At 42.9% G+C, this 20,606-nt stretch overlaps 1 protein-coding gene across 2 annotated transcripts in view; it reads left to right on the plus strand.

Moving 5' to 3' along the window:
- The window catches only part of LOC145343407 (trans-2,3-enoyl-CoA reductase-like), a 194,461-nt gene that overhangs the window by 26,845 nt on the left and 147,010 nt on the right, over positions 1-20,606 (plus strand). For both annotated transcript variants that reach the window (XM_080189630.1, XM_080189631.1), the window contains exon 2: positions 12,827-12,878. In XM_080189630.1, the coding sequence (XP_080045756.1) occupies positions 12,827-12,878 (52 nt within the window). The remainder of the gene's footprint in view (positions 1-12,826; positions 12,879-20,606) is intronic.

Below are 20,606 nucleotides of genomic sequence, written 5' to 3' on the forward strand. Positions count from 1 at the left end.
TGACCTAATTGAGGCAAACAAGATGATCAAAGGGTTAGATAGGTTGGATAGTGACAGCCTTTTTCCTCGGATGGTGATGGCTAATAAGAGGGGTCATAGCTTTAAATTAAGGGGTGGTAATTATTGGATGGATGTCAGAGGTAGGTTCTTTACTCAGAGGATAGTAAGGGCGTGGAATGCCCTGCCTGCAGCAGTTGTGGACTCGCCAACTTTAAGGGCGTTCAAATGGTCAGTGGATAGGCATATGGATAACATTGGAATAGTTTAGGTTAGAGGGTCATTAGATTGGTTCCACTGGTCAGCGCAATATCGAAGGCCGAAGGGCCTGTACTGCGCTGTAATGTTCTATGTTCTAAAATGTTCCAAGCTGTTTCACAGGTGAGGTTCAGAACTATTCAGATCTATATGCATAATGATTGGGGAAGTTTATCCAAAGCAAAATCAAAAGATTTACATCAATTCAATAATTTAAGCTGAATGGTATAGTTTTAAACACAAAAGATAATGCAACTTGATGGTTTCACTGACGGCAAGAGAAAGTACAAGCAGATTTTTTATCTACATATATCCTTACAAGTAGGGTATCTATCTGTAATACAATTAAACAACCACAGAATATCAACAACTTACTGAAAGTGATAATGTTTGTCCACCTAGATTGACATTTCTCTGAATTTTTTAACTGAGTTTCTTATCCGACGATCCTTATATTTCCAATTCTGCTACACCAGTAGGTGGCAATCTTACACCATATACATGTTCTGCTCACCGGAACGTGGGTGGCATTTCATTTTTTAATAAAAAGACATTTTTTTTAAGTTATTGACATCAGATTCTTCCCAGATATGTCTCTAAACTAGCTATAATTCTTTACGCAAATACTTTGATTTTTTTTAAAGACAACACAGTCTCCTGTTGCTCAGCTTTGATCGGAGGAGTTCTGACAACCCAGTCTAAACTGAAACCCACATCTTTGAAGAAGTGGCAATCATTGTCGGACCGCTGTTCTGCTCAAACATCCTGCCAGTCGATGCTTTTCTGCATTTCCTCCAAGACCTTGTAAGCCTGGCTTTGCCAGAAATGTGTAATGTGGTATCCCTCGGAGAGCTCTGTTCTAGTGGAACAGAGTTGTGGGGAAGAGAGTTCATAACCTGCTTTTCATAACATTTGCTGTCAGTTGGTAGGTTTGAAGTTCCAGTTTGAATGTTAGTGAATGGGTGAGTGGGCGAAGAAATGAATGGGCATGGTGATGAGGTGGGGACAGTAAGTGGGTAAGTGGATAGTGTGGCTGAGTTGGATAAATGGATAGGGGACTCGTGGGTGAGTTAGCTGGTGGCCTAGATGGTGGGTGGATTAGGTGACAGGTGGATGAGGTGATAGGTAAGGATGGTAGCAGGTAAATGAGGTGTAGTCAGATGGTGGGAGTGGTAATCATGTGGTCAGGGAGCTCAGAAGAATTAGTTGGGGTGGATCAGGATTATAGTTGAGGGTCAGTGTGCCACTGGGGGCGTTAGTTCTGTAATTATCCAGGGGTTAGACTAGGTTTTATTCCATCTTACATTTCCTGAGTAACTGTTCAGGTAAGGAAACGTGAACTGCCCAAAATCTCTGACTCTAAGAGGGTCATACAAACATACAAACAAGGAGCAGTATCCTTTGGCCCCTCAAGCCTGCTCTGCCATTTAATAAGATCATAGCTTATCTGATCGTAACATCAGACCTGCACTCTGCCCATTTCTGATAACCTTTCACCGCCTTCCTTACCAAGAATCTATCCACCTCTGCCTTAAAATATTCATAGACTTTGCTTCCACTGCCTTTTCAAGGAGAGAGTCCCAAAGACATATGGCAGCCTGAGAGAGAATGTTTTGCCTTTTCTCCTCAGGGCTTTGACATTCAGCTGATGATGTGGAGATGCCGACGTTGGACTGGGATAAACACAGTAAGAAGCCTCATAACACCAGGTTAAAGTCCAACACATCTGTATGGTAGCTAGTGGCTTTTGCTACCAAATAAACCTTTTGGACTTTAACCTGGTGTTGTGGGACTTCTTACTGTATTCAGCTGATGTTTCAGAGAACAGATGATTTGGGCCAATGTGTGTTACTTTTGTTAGATATAATCTGAATTAGATGCAAGGTATAAATCATCACATTACCCTAATGAACGTGCTTTACCTAACTATCAGGAGATACCCTCTGATGTACAAAGCTGAAGCACTTAGGCACTAGCCAACATTTATAGACTTTTTTTAGGAAATTTATTTAACAATGCATAATGGACAGGTATCTTTTGAGACAAAACTGATAAAGCTACACTTAAGGATTCTTAACAGTAATCAAAATCAAAAAAGGACTTGGTTTATATCCTTAATCTGAGTTATAATCTGAGTCGCTACTGCTTTAATCAAGTATTAGCAAGTGTATTAAGATCATTGCAGTAAATTGAACGGGTCATTTGGAAAATTATCTTTGAGCATCTTTTTAAAATTATTTCATGGGGTGTCACTGACAAGGCCAGCACTCTATGGCCATCCCTAATTGCCCTTGAGAAGGTGTTGGTGAGCCACTTTCTTGAAGCATTGAAGTCCATGTATAGCTACACCGACAATGCTGTTAGGAAGGGAGACCTAAGCTTTTGACCCAGCTACGGTGAAGGAATGATGATACAATTCCAGATCAGGATGATGTGTGGCTTGAACAGGATTTGGAGATGGTGGTGCTCCCATGTTGTACCTGCTGCTTTGGTCCTGCTAGATGGGAAAGGTTGCAGGTTTGGAAGGTGTTGTCACAGAAGGCTGCAGAGCATCTTTTATATGGCAACAGTACACTGATGGTGGAGGGGGTGGATGTTTATACTGATAGGTGCGGTGCAGGACAAGTGGGCTAATTTGTTGTGTTTGATGTCTAGCTTCTCTCACCCAGGCAAGTGGAGATGGTGGCACAGTGGCAAGGTAAGGCTTCAGAGGATATTAAATATACATTCCACAGAAGAATTTGAACACACACTCCAGGCTGATACTGCAATGCGATCCAGAATGGGTGTTAAAATGAAGGTTCACCTTTTGGGTGATTCACTGACGTTATTTACTGAAGAGCAGGGAGACTCTTTCAATCCTCTCATTGTAGATATTGTGTGGCCTATACTGTCAAAAAAGATTATGTGTGTCATTCATCTCACTGCAGTTCATGAGCTGCTTCAGCAAGCAAACTGGATGATCAGTTTTCCAATGTAACAATGGGTTGGATTTTGTCCAAGTGATTGAGACCCCAATGTCAGGCCAGAAAACTAGGGGCAAACCTGTTTCAGCTGTTTGGGTACCCCAGGATATCAGATGTTCATCTTTAAGCTAATCAGCTGCCATCAGTCTCCCATTCTTTTAAAAGATGAGAGCAACTGGGCATGGTGTTGGTCCCCTTCAGTCTTACTCTGAGACAGCACACAGCCAAGAGATGTAATCTCACAGCAAAGGACGGCACAGTGGTGAGTGAAGGCAGGACAATTGCCTCAGGGGATCCCTCTTTTGTCCATAGAGTGCATAAATGGGAATGTCACTACTAAACCCACAGGAAGGCCGCCAGACTTCAGCAGGTGGTCTCCCTGTATGTAGAGGACCCACCCACCACTGATAAAATGCTAATGGTGGTTTAGAAGAGACACTGAACTGGGGACACAAGTAGCACAATTGGCCTCTGGGCAGATGGACAGTCCCACCTCTTCTCCAAGCTGGCTAAATGCCACAACGATGGCGCAGTAGCACAGTGATTTGCATTACTGCTTCACAGCTCCAGGGCCCTGGGTTCAATTCCCGGCTCGGGTCATTGTCTGTGTGGAGTTTGCACATTCTCCTCATGTCTGCGTGAGTTTCCTCAGGGTACTCCAGTTTCCTCCCACCGTCCAAAGATGTGTGGGTTAGGTTGATTGGCCATGCTAAGAAATTACCCCTTAGTGTCCAGGGATGCGTAGGTTAGAGGGATTAGTGGGTATAATACATAGGTATATGGGGTGTAGGGCCTGGGTGGGATTGTGTTCGGTGCAGACTTGATGGACCGAAGGGCCTCTTTCTGCACTGTAGGGTTCTATGATTCTATGATTCATGAGCCTAATAAGCCATTCAGCTGTATCACACTCTGCTACCATAAACTATAGTCAACATGGAATACAGTGGTTCAGGAAGTTGGTTCATAACAACCTTCTCAAAGGCATTTAGGGTCATGTAATGCATACTGATCTTGCCAATGATGCTCACATCCTATGAATAAAGAAAAATACCTCTATATGCCTTTACTCCTCATACAGAATTTAATTGGCAATATTACATACAAGCAAAAGTGAAAGATACAAGTACTTAGGCTGTTATTCACATTTAATATTTTACTGAAATAATATGTTCTACTGATTTTCTATAAATTACTTAGTTGTTCCATTGTTCACACTAAATGAACAGTCAACTGGAAACAAACTGGCTGGAATTTTGTGCCCATGTTTGCTGAGGAGGAAAATGGCAATGTGAGCGTAAGATTTCACGAGAGACCACAAATGCGAATCTCGCTGGCGAAATCTCGCAATGAAAATGGCCCTACTCTCTGCCATTGGCTTAATGCGGTTCATACTCAGGAAGGTCTGGAAACTCGTTGTAATACATTATAATTACCTCATCAAGCAGTCTGCTATAAGTGCCCCTCATTGCAATGTGCAGATGTTACCTCATGGTTCATAAACATGTCTTTCAAACTGGAAATCTGGTGACCTTACATCCAAGGCAGATATCAGAGGTGGACACATAGATTGCAAGTATCCCAGATAGGTTCCATGGGCAGAGAGGGCCTGTGAGCACTAGAGGGGGGGAAGACAGTTATGGGAGTTATGTTATGCGTAGGGGAGACATAAATGATAGCTACATCCTTGGCTGCTCTCAGGTCCTGGGGGTGTTTGAGGGAGCTCATTCGCTACAGCGTTTGCTCCTTGAGGATAATGGGTACCCGCTCAGGACCTAGCTGATGGTGCCTGTGTGGAGACCACTGAGTGCAGCAGAGCCATGTTACAATGAGGTTCATGCTGCTGCTTATGCTTTGGGAGAGAAGATGATTGGAATCCTGAAGATGTGGTTCCCGTGCCTGGACCAGTCAGCTGGAACCTACCAGTACAACCCCCAGAGAGTGTCTTACATCACTGCTGTGTGCTATGCCTCCACAGGCTGGCATGGCAAAGGGCTGAGGAGCTGGGAAGCTGGAGATAGAAGAGCAGCACATATCCTCTGATGAGGAGGACATCGAGGACAATGTGGAGGGGGAATCCTCTGGAGGAGACAGAGAGGAAGGTCATCAGGTGATGGTGAGTCCCCAAATGAGGAGGAGAGTCCAGGATATCCGAGTAGTCTTACACTTCACTGATGACCAGGACTAGATTAAACACAGAATTCACTTCATAGGAAATTGCCCTTCCTCACTGATTAGTGGCAGCATTAGTCCAACCCTGAAATTACCGTGGACGGCACGATAGCACAGTGGCTAGCACTGCTGCTTCACAGCCCTAGGGACCTGGGTTCAATTCTTGGCTTGGATCACTGTCTGTGTGGAGTTCACACATTCTCCTCATGTCTGTTTCCTTCAGGCGCTCCAGTTTCCCCCCACAGTCCAAAGATGTGCAGGTTAGGTTGATTGGCTGTGCTAAAATTGCCCCTTAGTGTCCTGAGATGAGTAGGTTAGAGGGATTAGCAGATAAATATGTAGGTATACGGGGTTAGGGCCTGAATGGATTGTGGTCGGTGCAGACTTGATGGGTCTAATGGCCTCTTTCTGCACTGTAATGTTTCTATGATTACTCCGGTCATGGGAAGGGCATAGTTGCCCCTCATCCAAATGATGCAGGAGGATGATGAAAACTTGCAGTGAGGACAACGCGTTGGTCATCAAAGAGCTTATGTGCATGTTTGATTCCTGTCTGGCTGAAGGCAGCTCACAGACTCCCTGTGACCAGTGTAATATCAGGGTATGATGTACTCATTTCTCCTGATGCAGCCTCTTCCTCAGTTAGGGATGCCCCTGAGGAATTTGTCACTGGTTCCAGAGGAATGGCTCTCACAAGTGTGTGGTATTGAATTCCTTGTGCTGAGATCAGATTTTACCAGTGACTGGGTTAAGTGGTGGGCATGATCATTAAGAGAAGCCCTCATTACAAATGTGACACTTGCATGACTGTGCCCTGTCTGTGTGAGGGAGCTGCAGGCGGGAGATGGAGACCGTACCATTTGTCTGCATCCAGTCTTTAAATGTAAGATTGGTGCCACTGTGTAGATGGCAGGTTATGGACCCATGGAATAAGAACAGGCATGAAAATGGTGCAGAAATTTAGGTTTAACACCAGAGCAAGGTGATATACTGACACAAGTGTTTGCTATATAGAAGTGGTTAAGAAAACCCCTGCCCAGATTGTGTAACTACAACTTCTTAACCTTCCCAACCCTGCTATTATGTTTAATGTATCCCGAGGATCCAGAGCTGAGGTGGAAACAGCCTGCTGTCTGTCACATTCTGTTGTCTCAAATGACTTTGGTGGGTGACCCGTGGAGGGCCAAGACCTGGAGGACCCCAGCCTGCTTTTAGCTGCAAGGGTATCTTTGGTCTATGGGGCTAGAGCTGCTTCAGTTACAGGAAGAGGGGAGTTAGAGGGGTTGGACATCTCCAGAACCTCCTGGGTAGAAGTCATCGGGTGATGCAGCAGCTGATCTTCCTTCCTATAGATGCTTGGGGTCTCGGAGCTCCTCTTTGGGATAGATGGGCATCTGGACTGAAGTCCAGAAGCCCTGTCACCTCTGGCACTTTCATTCAAGATTCCCACAAGTGCCTGTACCATGATGTTAATGTCCTCAACGATGGAGATCACGCCCTCTAATGGTTGCCTCATGGTCTACGCCATACAGTGAACATCTGCTGCCATGGAGTGCATGTCCTGCACCAAGTCTCCATTGTGGGCACCACCCTTGCCGTATTAGCCTAGTTGCCTTAGAGTGCTGCCACCATCTCCTCAGGCAAAAGGCATTGGGACTTCTCCATTCAGTCTTGCAATCTGAGAAGTGTGGTGGACATAACTTCCTGATTAATCCGACTCTGCCTTTGCAGATCTAGTAGCTGAGAGACGATTGAGTCCAACAGCACATCATTGGAGAGAGGGCCAAACTCCTGGTGTCCACCAGCTCTCCAAGAGCTAGATCCCTGGAGATACTCAACTGTTGGTGAGCTGGAAGCCTGTCAACTACTCTATCTCACCAAGGTGTGAGTCTCTGAGCTGGTGAAGAGTGCGGGTGACAGCTGATGGTTGGATGAGTGAATCAGAGTCAGGCTGCCACCTGAGGTTTATTTTTCAAGCAGCTAAAAATATGACACAACAACTTGCCAATGCCGGCAGTGAGCTGTTCTCTGCTTTTCTCACCCAAGACAACACAAAGTCAAAACAAAAAGAAAAATTCAGCCCTTTTGCCGGAATTCTACTGCCTTGTCCACCATAGAATTGGAGAGGGTGAGGAGTTGACAACATAAATGTCTATTGACCTCAGGCTAGAGCAGCGCAGCAGGCTAAGAGAATCGCCCTAACATTTTTATTGGTTTTCCCATAAATGAATTTAAAAAAACATTTTCAGGCACTGGGGAAAGTGATTGAATGACTACATTTTTTCACTCGTTTTTAGACATCCTAGTTTACAATTTGATTGTAGAATGTATAGTGGACCAATTGGCATGGAAATGTCAGAGCCTGACACATGGGCAATGGGGGGGACCCTAAGGTGATGGGTAGAATGGCAGAGCTTGGTATAGGGGGGCATGAGGGTATATAGGCAGTATGTGGAAGGGCAGCGCATGGCATGGGGAATGAGAAGCCTGCAGGGCTAGGTGGGGGTATGAGATGGCATGGATAGAGAATTGGGAATACTTGGACAATGAGAAGTGTGTGAAAGCTGGCAGCCTTTTGTTCTTCCTTCAATGGGGCATAGTTACTCTGTACCGAGATGAGCCTTTTAATGAGCCTGTCTCCACATCTGGCAGCCCCCATGGCTGCTTCTGCACTTCTTCCTAGGCTTGAGTCCAGCCCAGGCCCAGCCTCCAGCAATGAAAATCTCACCTTGGCAGACACTTTCCCCAAGGTGGGTGGGCTGAGCTGGGAATTTACTTTGACCCATCTCAAGTATAAATATAGGCTCTTCTCTGTTTCCACTGTATCAAAATCTTCCGTAATTTTGCCGACCTATATTAAGTTACTCCGTAATCTAACCTTTTCAAGAGAAAAGGGTCCTCGCCTACCAATAATTTCCTGATATGTTTAATTGTGCATTTCAGATATCATCTTGCTACAGTTTGTAGAGCGATCATCTAAAATCAACTTGTATGAACACAAACTGGGAGTACAACTTGTGCAAATATTGAGTTTAAGCAAATTTTTGTTTCTATCATAATATCAGAACATCATGAGAATTTCTCTACTCCACGTACACATAATTGATAATTATCTAACTAAGTTAAAAGGATTACCATTAGTTGGAGTGTATAGATGGGAGTGAAGCAGTGGAAGTATAACTTTTTATGAAAAAGCATTAGCATTATTTGCGATAATCAAAAGATTGACGTGTAAAGCTACCATGGTACGATTGATAACATTGTAAAGCACATCTGCATTTATAAACTACTGTATGTATATTGTTGATAATGGAAAGTGACAAATAACTTCTCACACTCATGTAATTGCTTCCAGTCTTTTGGAGTAACTAAAATGATACATATGGCTTCACTGTAAATCGACAAAGGAAAAATCATTTATTCGTACCTGGTCATAAGCATCATTAGTCAGAGCATTAGTAATTAATGGTGCAGGCAGAACAAGAATGACTCATAAACATGATTAATTTAGATTGCTTTGGGTGAACTGAGGTAGGATAATGCATGATTAATACTTCACTGAGCGCTGTGTTTTGATGCGTTTATTCCCACAAGTGAAACAACACTATAATACACCTCACATAAGTGGAAATAAAAATCATATCCCAAAATGGCTCTGAAGCTGCTTGTTTCTAGCAGATGAGTAAGGTGTTTTTTTTTGCAATTAAATGCTAAACTCTCCCCTACCACTGGGTGTTTTAAACTAGGAAATGAATATTAAATAGGGCAGTGTGAAGTTCAGTCATCGTTAATAATTCCCATTCCTCTAGTTGTTTACTTATCAAAGTTCATCGTCAGTCCATTTTAATTTGATTATGGCATGTTTTTATTTGAGGAAGAGAAACCTGTCCAGCTTGTGAAATATTCATTGGATGGACATCGAATGAATAATTATGAATAATGATGAAAGGAAGTACGTAAAGAAATGAAGGTTATTCTTTGCTGCAACATTTGAAATGAAATTTGTCACTGACATTCAATAAAGAGGCAGAAGTTTATTGTCACAGGAGGAATAACAATTCCATGAAAAGGGAGTTCTTAAAATCAGGGCCACAACTGGGACCCCTTTTAAAAATCAGATAGCATGCAGGGTGGCACAATGGTTATCACTGCTGCTCCAGGGACCCGTGTTCGATTCAACCCTTGGGTGACTGTCTGTGTGGAGTTTGCACATTCTCCTCATGTCTGTGTGGGTTTACCGCAGGTGCTCCGGTTTTCTCCCAGAGTCCAAGGATGTGCAGGTTAAGTGGGTTGGCCATGCTAAATTTCCCCTTAATGTTCCAAGGTGTATAGTTAGGGGGATCAGCCATGGTAAATGTGTGCGGAAGAGGGCAGGGAAGATGGGCCTAAGTCTGTCAGAGAGTGATGCAGACTTGATGGGCTGAATGGCCTCTTCCTCATTGTATTGATTCTATGATTAAGTCAGTTTATACTTTTATTTATTTTGAGTAGCAAGTGATTTCAGGAAATATATCACTGAACTTGGAAACACGAGAGCGTCAAGTTCATAGAATTACTACATGCAGAAGGAGGCCATTCAGCCCATTGACCATGCACCAACAAACATTTCCATCCAGGCCCTATCTCCATAACCATGCACATCCACCATGCTAATCCCCCTGACACTGAGGGACAATTTTGCATGATCAGTCAACCTAACCTGCACATCTTTGGATTGTAGGAGGAAACTGGAGCACCCAGAGGAAACCCACGCAGGCAAGGGAAGAATGTGCAGACTCCACACTGACAGTCACCCGAGGCTAGAATTGAATCCAGGTCCCCGGTTGCTGTGAGGCAGCAGTGTCAACCACTGTGCCAACTGAGTTATTGCAAACCGTCTGACATTCTTGGTTTATTTCAGTATTCAGTGCCTTTCCTTATTCTCCACCTGGCCTCCTGCACGAAAGTTATGAGCAGAAAGGCTCAGAGCTAACAATAAATTTCAACAAAGCAATAACTTGCGTTCATCAAAAAACATCCTGAGGTGTTTCCACCGAGGTCTAAATTGAAAATATCAATCACTGAGCTGAAGAAGGAAACATTTGGAGATGTGGACAAAAGATTAATTGGAGGTGCAGGTTTCAAGGAGGTGTTAAGGAGTGAGGAGGTGGTGAATTCCAAAATGTGGGACCAGACCAGAATGGCCGTGTGTTTGGGAAGTGCAAAAAGGCCAAAGTCTGAAGTGAGAACAGGGCATTTATTGGGGTGATAGGTGGAAGTGGTGGAGCGGAGTTGGATGGTGCAGAAACAGGGAGAAAATGAGGTGATTTAAACAGAAGTGGAGCATTGAGAGCTTTAAAGTGGAAACATTGAGGGATCAAAGCAAATGTAGATCAGCGAGAACAGCAGTTATGCATTAATGGCACTCTTTGCAGAATAGGATATCAGTAGTTTAGCTTTGGATGAGCTGAGGTTTGTGGAGGCTGAAGGATAGAACACGTAAAAATCAAAATGTCTTTACATATCTCAGCAAAAATATGATTTCAAATCATGAAGTGATTAATAGTTTTGACAGTTACTGGTTATCTGTTTCGGCATATGATCTGATTTTCCACTAACCTTCAATAAAGTCATCACACTCATTATTAGCTTCATATGTCACCCAACTAACGTTATTTGTAAAACTTCCATTCCTACAATAAAATTAAAAGCTATAATAATTTATCTGTTGAGATGACAATTTTGAATCCATGAACACTACATTCAAAGGAAGCCACTTGACACAGAATTGCTTGAGAGGCTCCTTGAAACCCTTGAAATCCTCACCAACCTGAATACTACAAACAGTAGGAATAGCCAGCTTCATCTAGAAAAGTCAATGTGTCAAATTATCGAGAATTTCATCAAAGCAGGAGGGCCTGGAGGAACACTCAGGGTAAAAGATTTTTTGAATGAACCAACGTGTTGCATAGTAACAAGTGAGAGCTGGAATGAAGCTATTCCTTCACCCAAAAACAGCTGATGGTCACAGCTACAAAAATGAACTGTTTTCACTACCTCAGCATGAATTTAACAATCCCAGTTGGGTCACAAACCAGACGATGTTATGTGCAAGGATGTTTCAACTTAAGAACCGGGTTAGGGAGGCGTACAGGTTTGATTTGAAAATGGTGTCAGACGTCATGTGAAACTTCAGTTGTCATGTAGCAATTATTAAAGACTGTTTATTAAATTGAAGAAAAACTAAATACCCACAAACTACAGTACTCTAAGAAAATCAAGTAGTTGACTACTTAGTACTTGCGATTTTAGTTCAGATGGGCAGCATGTTAGGCTTAGAGGGTCGAAGGGCCTGTTCCTGTGTTGTAATTTTCTTGTTACAGCATCATAGAATCCTACAGTGCAGAAAGAGGTCATTTAACCCATTGGGTCTGCACTGACCATAATCCCACCCAGGCCTGATCCCCATAACTCCATGCATTTACTCTAGCTAATCCCCCTGACCCCAAGAGTCAGTTAAGCATGGTCAATCCACCTAACCCGCACATCTTTGGGTTCTGGAAGGAAACTGGAGCACGCAAAGGAAACCCACACAGTCATGAAAAATATGCAGACTCCACACAGACAGTGATCCAAGCCGGGAATTGAACCCAGATCCCTGCTCTGAGGCAGCATTGCTAGACACTGTGCCGCCTACTTTCTTTGTTCTTTGTGTGTTTTTTTAATGATTAGAACAACGACTCCCTTGTCCCAAAATATATCTACAATCCCTGAACTCCTTAAGACTTCTTCCTTCCCAAACAACATCCAAATTAAATAAATCTGTAAATCAAATCCAGTTTATCCTTTGCGCACAATAGAAAGTTAATGATCAAGTCTGGGAAATGTCTTATCCTGGTCCAGTGAAGATATTTAAACTCCCTTCACAAAGATTTCTGTAGTGCCTTCACTCTAAGACTTAGTCTCCTGGCTGTGAATTGTGGACTGACCTCTGGGCTGTTAGATGTGAACTGGCCTGCCTGTTTGTCACGGTGCTGGCAATAAAACCATTTTGCCTCTTTGATTATTCATTCTGTGTATTTGGATGTTTCAGCTTTCAAAATCTGTGACTTCAAATATTAGCATGAGTATATGTCCACTGATCTCTCAGTCATATAGGAAAGCTGTTTTGTGCTAATAGGACAATTTACACCTGGTTCTGGTAGACGCCTGCTAATCTCTTATTGGGAAAATTTAATCTTTCGAATGCTGACTACTGCAGTTGCGAGGCAGATTTCTATTTATGCACATTACATCCGATCGGGCCTTGTTAAATTCTTGTTACCGCTGTTATTAGGCAGGTCCCTGACAGCTGCCAAAACATCAAAAGATTTTGAAAGCAGATGAATATATTAATGAAGCTGAGAATGAAGAAGTTTTGTAGGAAATAAGGCTGAATCTTGTTTCGTATTTTACAGGTCCTCCCTTCATTTACAATTGCAGATGTAAAGCACAAGTTTCACAAAGCTTGTAAGTGACATTTCAGCTCTCTGATAATTGAAGAGTGATTGTGCAGTTATAAATATAAAATTGCAAATAGCTTGTATAGTTTGCATAATAAAATTAAGTCCATAGAATGGTCTTGGAGCAGAACTAGAAGAAGAAGTTCATATGATTGATGGTGGCCAATACAGTTGAGGACAAACTAATAAAAGAGTTTGAAAGTTTATTTTCCAGGGCAACCAGATTTTTCACAGGTGAATTTGTACAGAAAAGATCCCTGCAGGTTACACTTACAGGGCTAAAATAAAAATAGTTGCCAGGGATTTTGAAGACCAACTGGAAGTCCAGATTTAAGAACAGATTCTGCCATAGCTAGAAACATAATCTTGGAAATCTGTTTAGAGCTTTCACCATGTAGTCACGGGAGTGCATATCAATTGACATGAAACCCATGTTGCTATAAAGTGATACTTTTTAGTGTTTTTAAAACCATCCAAAGAGGCAGCAGATCATAGAAAAATGGGAAGCTAGACTGGGTACCATGGTGGCACAGTGGTTAGCACTGCTGCCTCACAGCTACAGGGACCTGGGTTTAATTCCAGCTTTGGGTAACTGTCTGTTTGGAGTTTGCATATTCTCCCCATGCCTGTGTAGGTTTCCTTCTCATTCTCTGATTTCCTCTGAGGTTCCAAAGTGGGAGGTGATGGCCTAGTGGTACTATTGCCAGACTATTAGTCCAGAAACTCAGCTAACGTCCTGGGAACCCGGGTTCAAATCCTGCCTTGGCAGTTGGTGGAATTTGAATTCAATAAAAAATATCTAGAATTAAGAGTCTACTGATGTCCATGAAACCGCTGCTGATTGTCAGAAAAACCCATCTGGTTCACTAGAGTTCTTTGGGGAAGGAAATCTGCCATCCTTACCTGGTCTGGCCTGCATGTGATTCTCGACCCTCAGCAATGTGGTTGACTCTCAGCTATCCTCCGGACTGGCCGAGCAACCCACTCAATTGTATCAATCAGTACAAAGTCTCAACAAAGAAATGAAACTGGACTGACACCTGCCATCAACCTAGGCACTGGAAAAGACAATGGCAAAACAAACAGCCCTGTCAATGCTGCAGAGTCCTCCATACTAACATCTGGTGGCTAATGCCAAAATTGAGAGAACTGTCTCTGGTTCAAAATCCTGGGACTCCCTCCCTAATGGCATGCAGGTCCAACCACCACACATGGATTGTAGCGATTCAAGAAGACGGCTCACTGCCACCTCCTCAAAGGCAACGAGGGATGAGCAATAAATGCTGGCCAGCCAGTGGTGCTCATGTCCCATGAATGAATCAATAAAATTTGCAGGTTAGGTGGGTTGGACATGCTAAAAAAAAAGAAAAATTGCCGCTTAGTATCTCCAGATGCATATGTTAGATGGGATTAGCTATGTATGGTAAATGTGTGTGATTCAAGGAATTGGGAGGAAAGGTGGGGGGGGTGTTGGTTTGGAGAGGATCTAGATACGATACTCTGTCAAAGAGTTGGTGCACATTTGAGCGGCCAAATGGCCTCTTCTGTGTTGTACGGATTCTATGAAATGTGTCTATGGCCTAAGTGATGTTTCTAGGCTGTGACAATTGCCGGTGAGATCGTTATTGCTGAAAAGAAGTTGTATTCAACTAAAAGTTTATCCTGCAATTTTGTTATTGCTATCAGAAAAGAAAATCTTAATATAATGCAGCTTGATGACTTCTCATGGGTTAGTATTGTGGAACTTGAGAAATGTGCTCTTCATAAAATTATAATAAAACTGAATGTTCGGCATCAGACCTTTGGGGATTTAAAAATATTGGTTTAGATATGAAGTAATGTAGATCTGGAATAACTTTCAATTCTAGTGAGAGTGTTACACTAATTAGTTGTCGATCATCCTAGAAAGATAGTGTCTTACCTAAAGAAGAAACAGGGCAATACAAAGTTGGATTGGTTCATTGAACTGTTTGGACGCTCAGGCTAAACCAAGTGCTAGTTTTGATACATTGAAGTTGTATAATGTAGCACAACACTCTAAAGTAGATTATATTTTAAGAGTAAATTTAACAATTAAATCTGGAGTAAGATATTCATAATATTTCATCCTTAGGTGATCCAAAGAACATATAAATCTCTCTGGTGCATATTTTGTGAAGCTGGTTTCATAATTCTTCTTATGGGTGAGAATAGGAAATATCCTTTAGATTGGGAAGCTAATAAAATACAGCAAGTTGTTAAACATACTTGGACTCCGAAAGACTGGCTCTTGGGAAGACAATGGATATTTGGCAAATATTTGAATTTGCACTCTATATAAGGGAGCACCGAAGGCCGCTATAGCCTTGAATATTATATAGACAATCCTCCATTGTGGGATCATTTACACTCCATCAAAAGTGTGAACGAGGGAAGTGGACAGATTGACCTTGCTGGCTAGAAGCAAATGCTGGAGAAAATGGACATTTTTGTAAGTAAATGAGTGGATGCCTGTCATCCATCAAGTGTCTGATCATTTTACAAAACTAAATGTGCTTTTATGAAGGAATTGTTAACGTTAAAGAAGAGGGGTATCTCACAATAAAATGCTTTGTACAGAATATAGAGGGTTTAAATTGAATTCATGGTGAAATTTTGCCTGTCTATATTAACTCTAATTTCTACGCAAACAGTCAGAGACAATGATTCATTAACTGCACAGCAATTGTAGGTCGGTGGTGGGCATTGACTGGACATTCACTTGTGCAATTGTAAGTGCCCTCAGATCCCAATGTAGCGAGTTGTTGAGGGGTGGGGTGGAGGTTGGAAAGTGGGGGACAGGTCAGAGGACCTCCTCCTGGGGTTGCTCATATGCCTGAGCAGTAACAGATCCAGGCAGTGGACAGTCAAGATGTTATTTAGCATGACTGCCTGCTTCTCTTCTACAGTTACAACCATGCCTGTGTATCTCGGCAGAGGGAGAATATGGTATCCACCAGTATGCTTGAGGCTTTCCAAAACTGTTAGGTCCGGGGGTGGGGGGGGAGTTCTCATTTTAATTTAAATTGATAAGTTGTCTTTAAAGATTTTGTTTTCATTAGAGTTGGTTGATAGTGAAATGGCCATTTCACTTGCGGCTTTTGTTAGTTTATGGATATTTATACGTTTATAAATATTTCAATACTTGTGACATCATTACCATGCCCTGGATGCTATCATTTGGGCTCACTTGACCCTACCTGCTCACCGGTCAGGGTCCTCACCGGCAAGGATCACTTCTGGTTGCCGCCAATGGAGACTGGATGTGATGGCCTTGCCAGTGGGAACAGAGACCATTGAAGCTCCCCAGTTGGCTGGGAGCAGGGTTGGGCAGCATCACTTGGGCATTGCCAGCTTGACACCCTGGCACTGTCCACCTGGCATCCTGGCACTGCCCACCAAGCACTCTGATGGAGGTGGGATGCATGAGAAGGCTGGTCCACCTACCCATGTATGGCTGTTTGCTGTCACAGCTCATGAAGAGCCTGTAGAGGTCAATTTAAAAAGGCCGACTGGAACTTTCCAAAGTCCAGAGGCAGGATCTGCCACATGACTTTGTGGATTGTGGCAGGGGGAAGTGGCCTGTCATTGATCAGCAGCTAGGCCTTCTGGTCCCGCCATTATCAACGGGGTTTCCTGTTGAATGCACCTCTCGCCACTGTGAGACCTGTGGCAGGGATGCGCTGTTGGCAGAACCAGAAGATCCTGCTGGCATGAACAGATAGAAATAATGTCTGCAGGGTCCTGTAGATAGTGGTGGTCAGCTTAAATACTAGTTTAGGAAAAAGCTGCCTGGACCCACCTGAAGTAATGGCTTTTAAGATCCATTATTCCATTATTTAATACAAGATATAAAAATTGGAAAGAGGGCATCGCCCTCTTGAAGTGTTCACTCCCTTACTTAAACTTTATTTCAGTCTTCTTCTCCTCTCAAGCTGAAAGGCCTGTTTGACTAACCAAATTTGAGAAGCTGTCTCCAAGCCAATTAAGGAGGTGGTGACTCTCCCTCCCTACAGCCTCTGGAGGTGCTGTCAAATCCAGGAAACAGTTCTGACCTCTGATTGCTATCCCCAGAGAGAAAATTCTGACTATAGACTCACCACAACACAGAAAAAAAACATTGAATCCATACTGGTTCTCTGTTGAGTCCCAGTCTGCACTTATCCCAAAAGCTCTGCCAGCTTATTATCATCAAATGTCTACCCAATTTTGTTTTTAAATGATTAATTTCTGCTTCAACAATCCACCTCGGCAGTGAGTTCCAATCATTATCATTCGCAGCATAAAACACTCCTGCTCCAGTGTCTCTTTCCAACAATCTTAAATCTGTCTTTTCCAGCCTCTGACTTGCTGTTGTAGCCATAGTATTTATATGGCTACGCCAGTTCAGTTTCTTGTCAATGCTAACCCCAAGAATGCTGATAATGGAAGATTCTGAGATGGTAATGCTGATGAATGTCGAGTGGCAAAAGTTAGATTCTCTCTTGTTGAGGATAGTTATTACCTAGCACTTGTGTGGCATGAATGTTCCTTGTCACTTATCTGGTACATCTGATAGAACCGTCCTGCCAGAGAGACAGGACATATCCAAGATTGGTGATGATGATATCTGGGACATTGACTGTAAGGTATGATTCAGTTACAATGACTGTGTCAGGCTGTTGTTTAACGAGCCTTGGGACAGTTCTCCAAGTTTTAGCACAGAAACCCATGAGGAGGACTTTGTAATGTCAACAGGGCTGGGTTTGCCCTTGTCAGTCTCAGTGCATAGAGTCATACAGCACAGAAAAAGGCCCTTTGACCCACTATAGGCTATGTCTATTCCAACCATCATATGGCCACCTATACTAATCCCATACAGAGGTGCTTAGGTCAATATCGGGTGGTCTTTCTGGTTTTATTCCTTTCTATCGGCTTTGTTGCAACTTGACATAACTGAGTAACTTGCTTGGCCATTTCTCAGGGCATTTAAGAGGCAACAACATGGCTCTCATCTGGAGTCACATGTAAGGCCAGACCAGGTAAGGACGGCAGATTTCCTTCTCTAAAGGAATCAGCTGGATTTACAATACAATTAGTAGTGGCTCTGTGTCACTGTTGGATCAGTTTTTAATTCCAGATTTATTAATTGAATCTAAAGTCCACCAGCTGCCATGTTGGGATTTGAATCTGTGTCCTAGAGCATTAGCTTGGGTCTGTGGATTATTAATCCGGTGATATTACCACAAGACCACTGCATTGCCAATTCTCTGCCTGTGGTTATCCTCTGGCTTGGTCAGATTTTGTCAAATGTTCCTATCACTTTGTCCTCCATTGCACGGCAGCCCCTTTTGAGTCACTGATGTTCTGACACAATCTACTACAATGCTACAAAATAGCATTGCTCTTGGAAAATTGCAGCTAATTGCCATTTAACAAAGTGAATTTGCTTCCTGCCGCTGCCAAGTAATTCACTGTCACCATACAAAAGCTGTCTCTGGGAAAAGTAAGGGGAGAGTGGGGAAACATTTTCCCTGAATTTGCTTGTACATTTGCCATCATACCAGTCTCCAAGGCCTGGTAAACTCCCCAGCACTTTCTCCTTATCTCCTTTATTAAAGCAAAAACTTAAATTAAATCATCCTTTGCCCTTCTGAATTCCAACAATAAAAATTGTGGCTTGTGTAATGTAACCTCTCATAACAATCTGGTAAATCTATGCTGCACTTTCAGCAAGGCCAATATATTCTTCCTAACATGTGATGCCCGAAAGCACTCACAGTCCTTCACGTGCATTCCAACCAGGACTTTGTATAGCAGAAGCATAAATTCGACTCCCTTGTTTTCTGGTCCTCCAGGTACAAAAGCTAACATTGCAAAAGCCTTTTTGATGATTTCTTATTCCTGACGATGAAATGTAATTGAAATTGCTCTGCAGCTGTGAAAGATCCAAAACATTCACTCAAATGATCTCATTCAGAAAGCTGTGGACTCTTACTTTTATTTGTCTATTTCATATATTATTAATATACCTTCATCATGAGATGGTTTACTTAATCTATAAAATTGTAAAGGGCTCATTCACTTTATCTCCGTGAACTTTTGTTTTTCTTTCTCATTTTTACTTGATGTGCTATTTAAAGACCAGAATCAGTGGGCAGTGTCTCTGAATCAGTTGGTTTAAGAGTTTTATGATGCTTTATTAAAGCAGCGCAATGCTCAGCAATGTAATTTGGTAGAGACACGCACTGGTTTGATGAGCGTGAAGCAGTATGATCATTTCATCTCACTGCCTCTGCACTTCACACTGTCATGGTAAATGTACTGAATTAAATGTAGCGATCATTATTAAACAACACTATCACTAAGGGGATCTTCTATCCCTTTGCAAATGATTGCTTGAACAAATCATAGAGTTTTGACCTAATTACAAATGAAGATCTTTCTTCAGTTGCTTGTGGAAGGTGTTGACAAATTAAGGTATGCATGCTGACAGGAGAATGTTTCGTGAGACTCTTTTGGGCAGGATTTTCTGCTGCTGTTCGTGTTAGGCGAGTCTGGCAACAGGAGCAGAACATTTTGCGAGAACTGCAAAGTTGCATTTTATTTGGCATGAACACATGATACAATTGTCCCCGCCTGCCCCATCAGTGTTGGGGTGCACTTCCCAATATTCAACATCAGGAACATCATTTGACTGCATTACTATTTCATTATCAGGCCCCTATACCTGAAACATCCCTCCGCACTCTTTCCCTGCCCTCCCTATCCCAGTCAGAAAATCCATCCATGATGGCTTGACAGGAGAATGGCATGAATCATGACTTTTCTCCCAATATGTGCACCTGGCAAGTGAACCTCTCAGGAGTGCTCAGGTGAGTGTGGGGGGAAAGGTAGGGTGAAAGGTCATGCCCAAACACTGTCCGCAGCAAAGCTTGTCCCCTGGCAGACAGAGGGGCAAGGAGGTAGGTGAAGACGCTGAATAAAGGAAGACAAAGGAAAGATCGAGGGGAGAGAAGCTAGACCCCATGAAAATCAGACAAACAATGAGGTCAAAGGGATATCACATTGTTTACTGTAAGGGGATGCATAAGGACTCCAGGGGGATGGGTAGAGGTGCAAATGGGACATGGGTGCCACGCAGATGATGGACTCAGGGGAAGTTGGTTGAATCAAAGGCTTCTTGAGGCTGTTGGCCTTTTCCCTCTGGGTTGCTGACATCCTGCATACTCTGGTGTAGACAGGTGGGTTGGAGAAAGTGATGTGAGGGTGCTGGACTGGTGTTTAAATGTGGTGCCAGGATCTTCAAAGCCACCAGCTTAGGGCAGGCTTAAAATCACCTCAGCAAATTAATGAAATTCCAGGCATTGCATCTCTTGCAGAATCCCACCATTTCAGTCAGCGAGTCAGGCACTGCCAGCCATTGCACTCAGCCTCAAAATGGGAGAATTCTTTCCTCAGTTTCTTGTCTTGCCCCACCATCATGCCTTTGGGCCCTGGAAATGTAACTCTTCTGTTAGTCAATCTCTGTCTTTCACTCTATCAACAACCTTTCTTTTGTCCTTGTCCCACACACTCCTTGTTCAAAGCATTATTAACTTTTCCCAGTTCTGATGAAAAGTCACAGATGTGAAATGTTAACTCTGTTTCTCTCCATGGATATTGCCATAAGGTGCTGGGTATTTCCAGCATTTTCTGTTTTTATTTGTTTTGTACATAGTGATTGATTCAATATTCC

Source organism: Carcharhinus amblyrhynchos, chromosome 5 (assembly GCF_965287045.1).
Source record: "Carcharhinus amblyrhynchos chromosome 5, sCarAmb.v2.hapA, whole genome shotgun sequence".
Taxonomy (NCBI): Eukaryota; Metazoa; Chordata; class Chondrichthyes; order Carcharhiniformes; family Carcharhinidae; genus Carcharhinus; species Carcharhinus amblyrhynchos.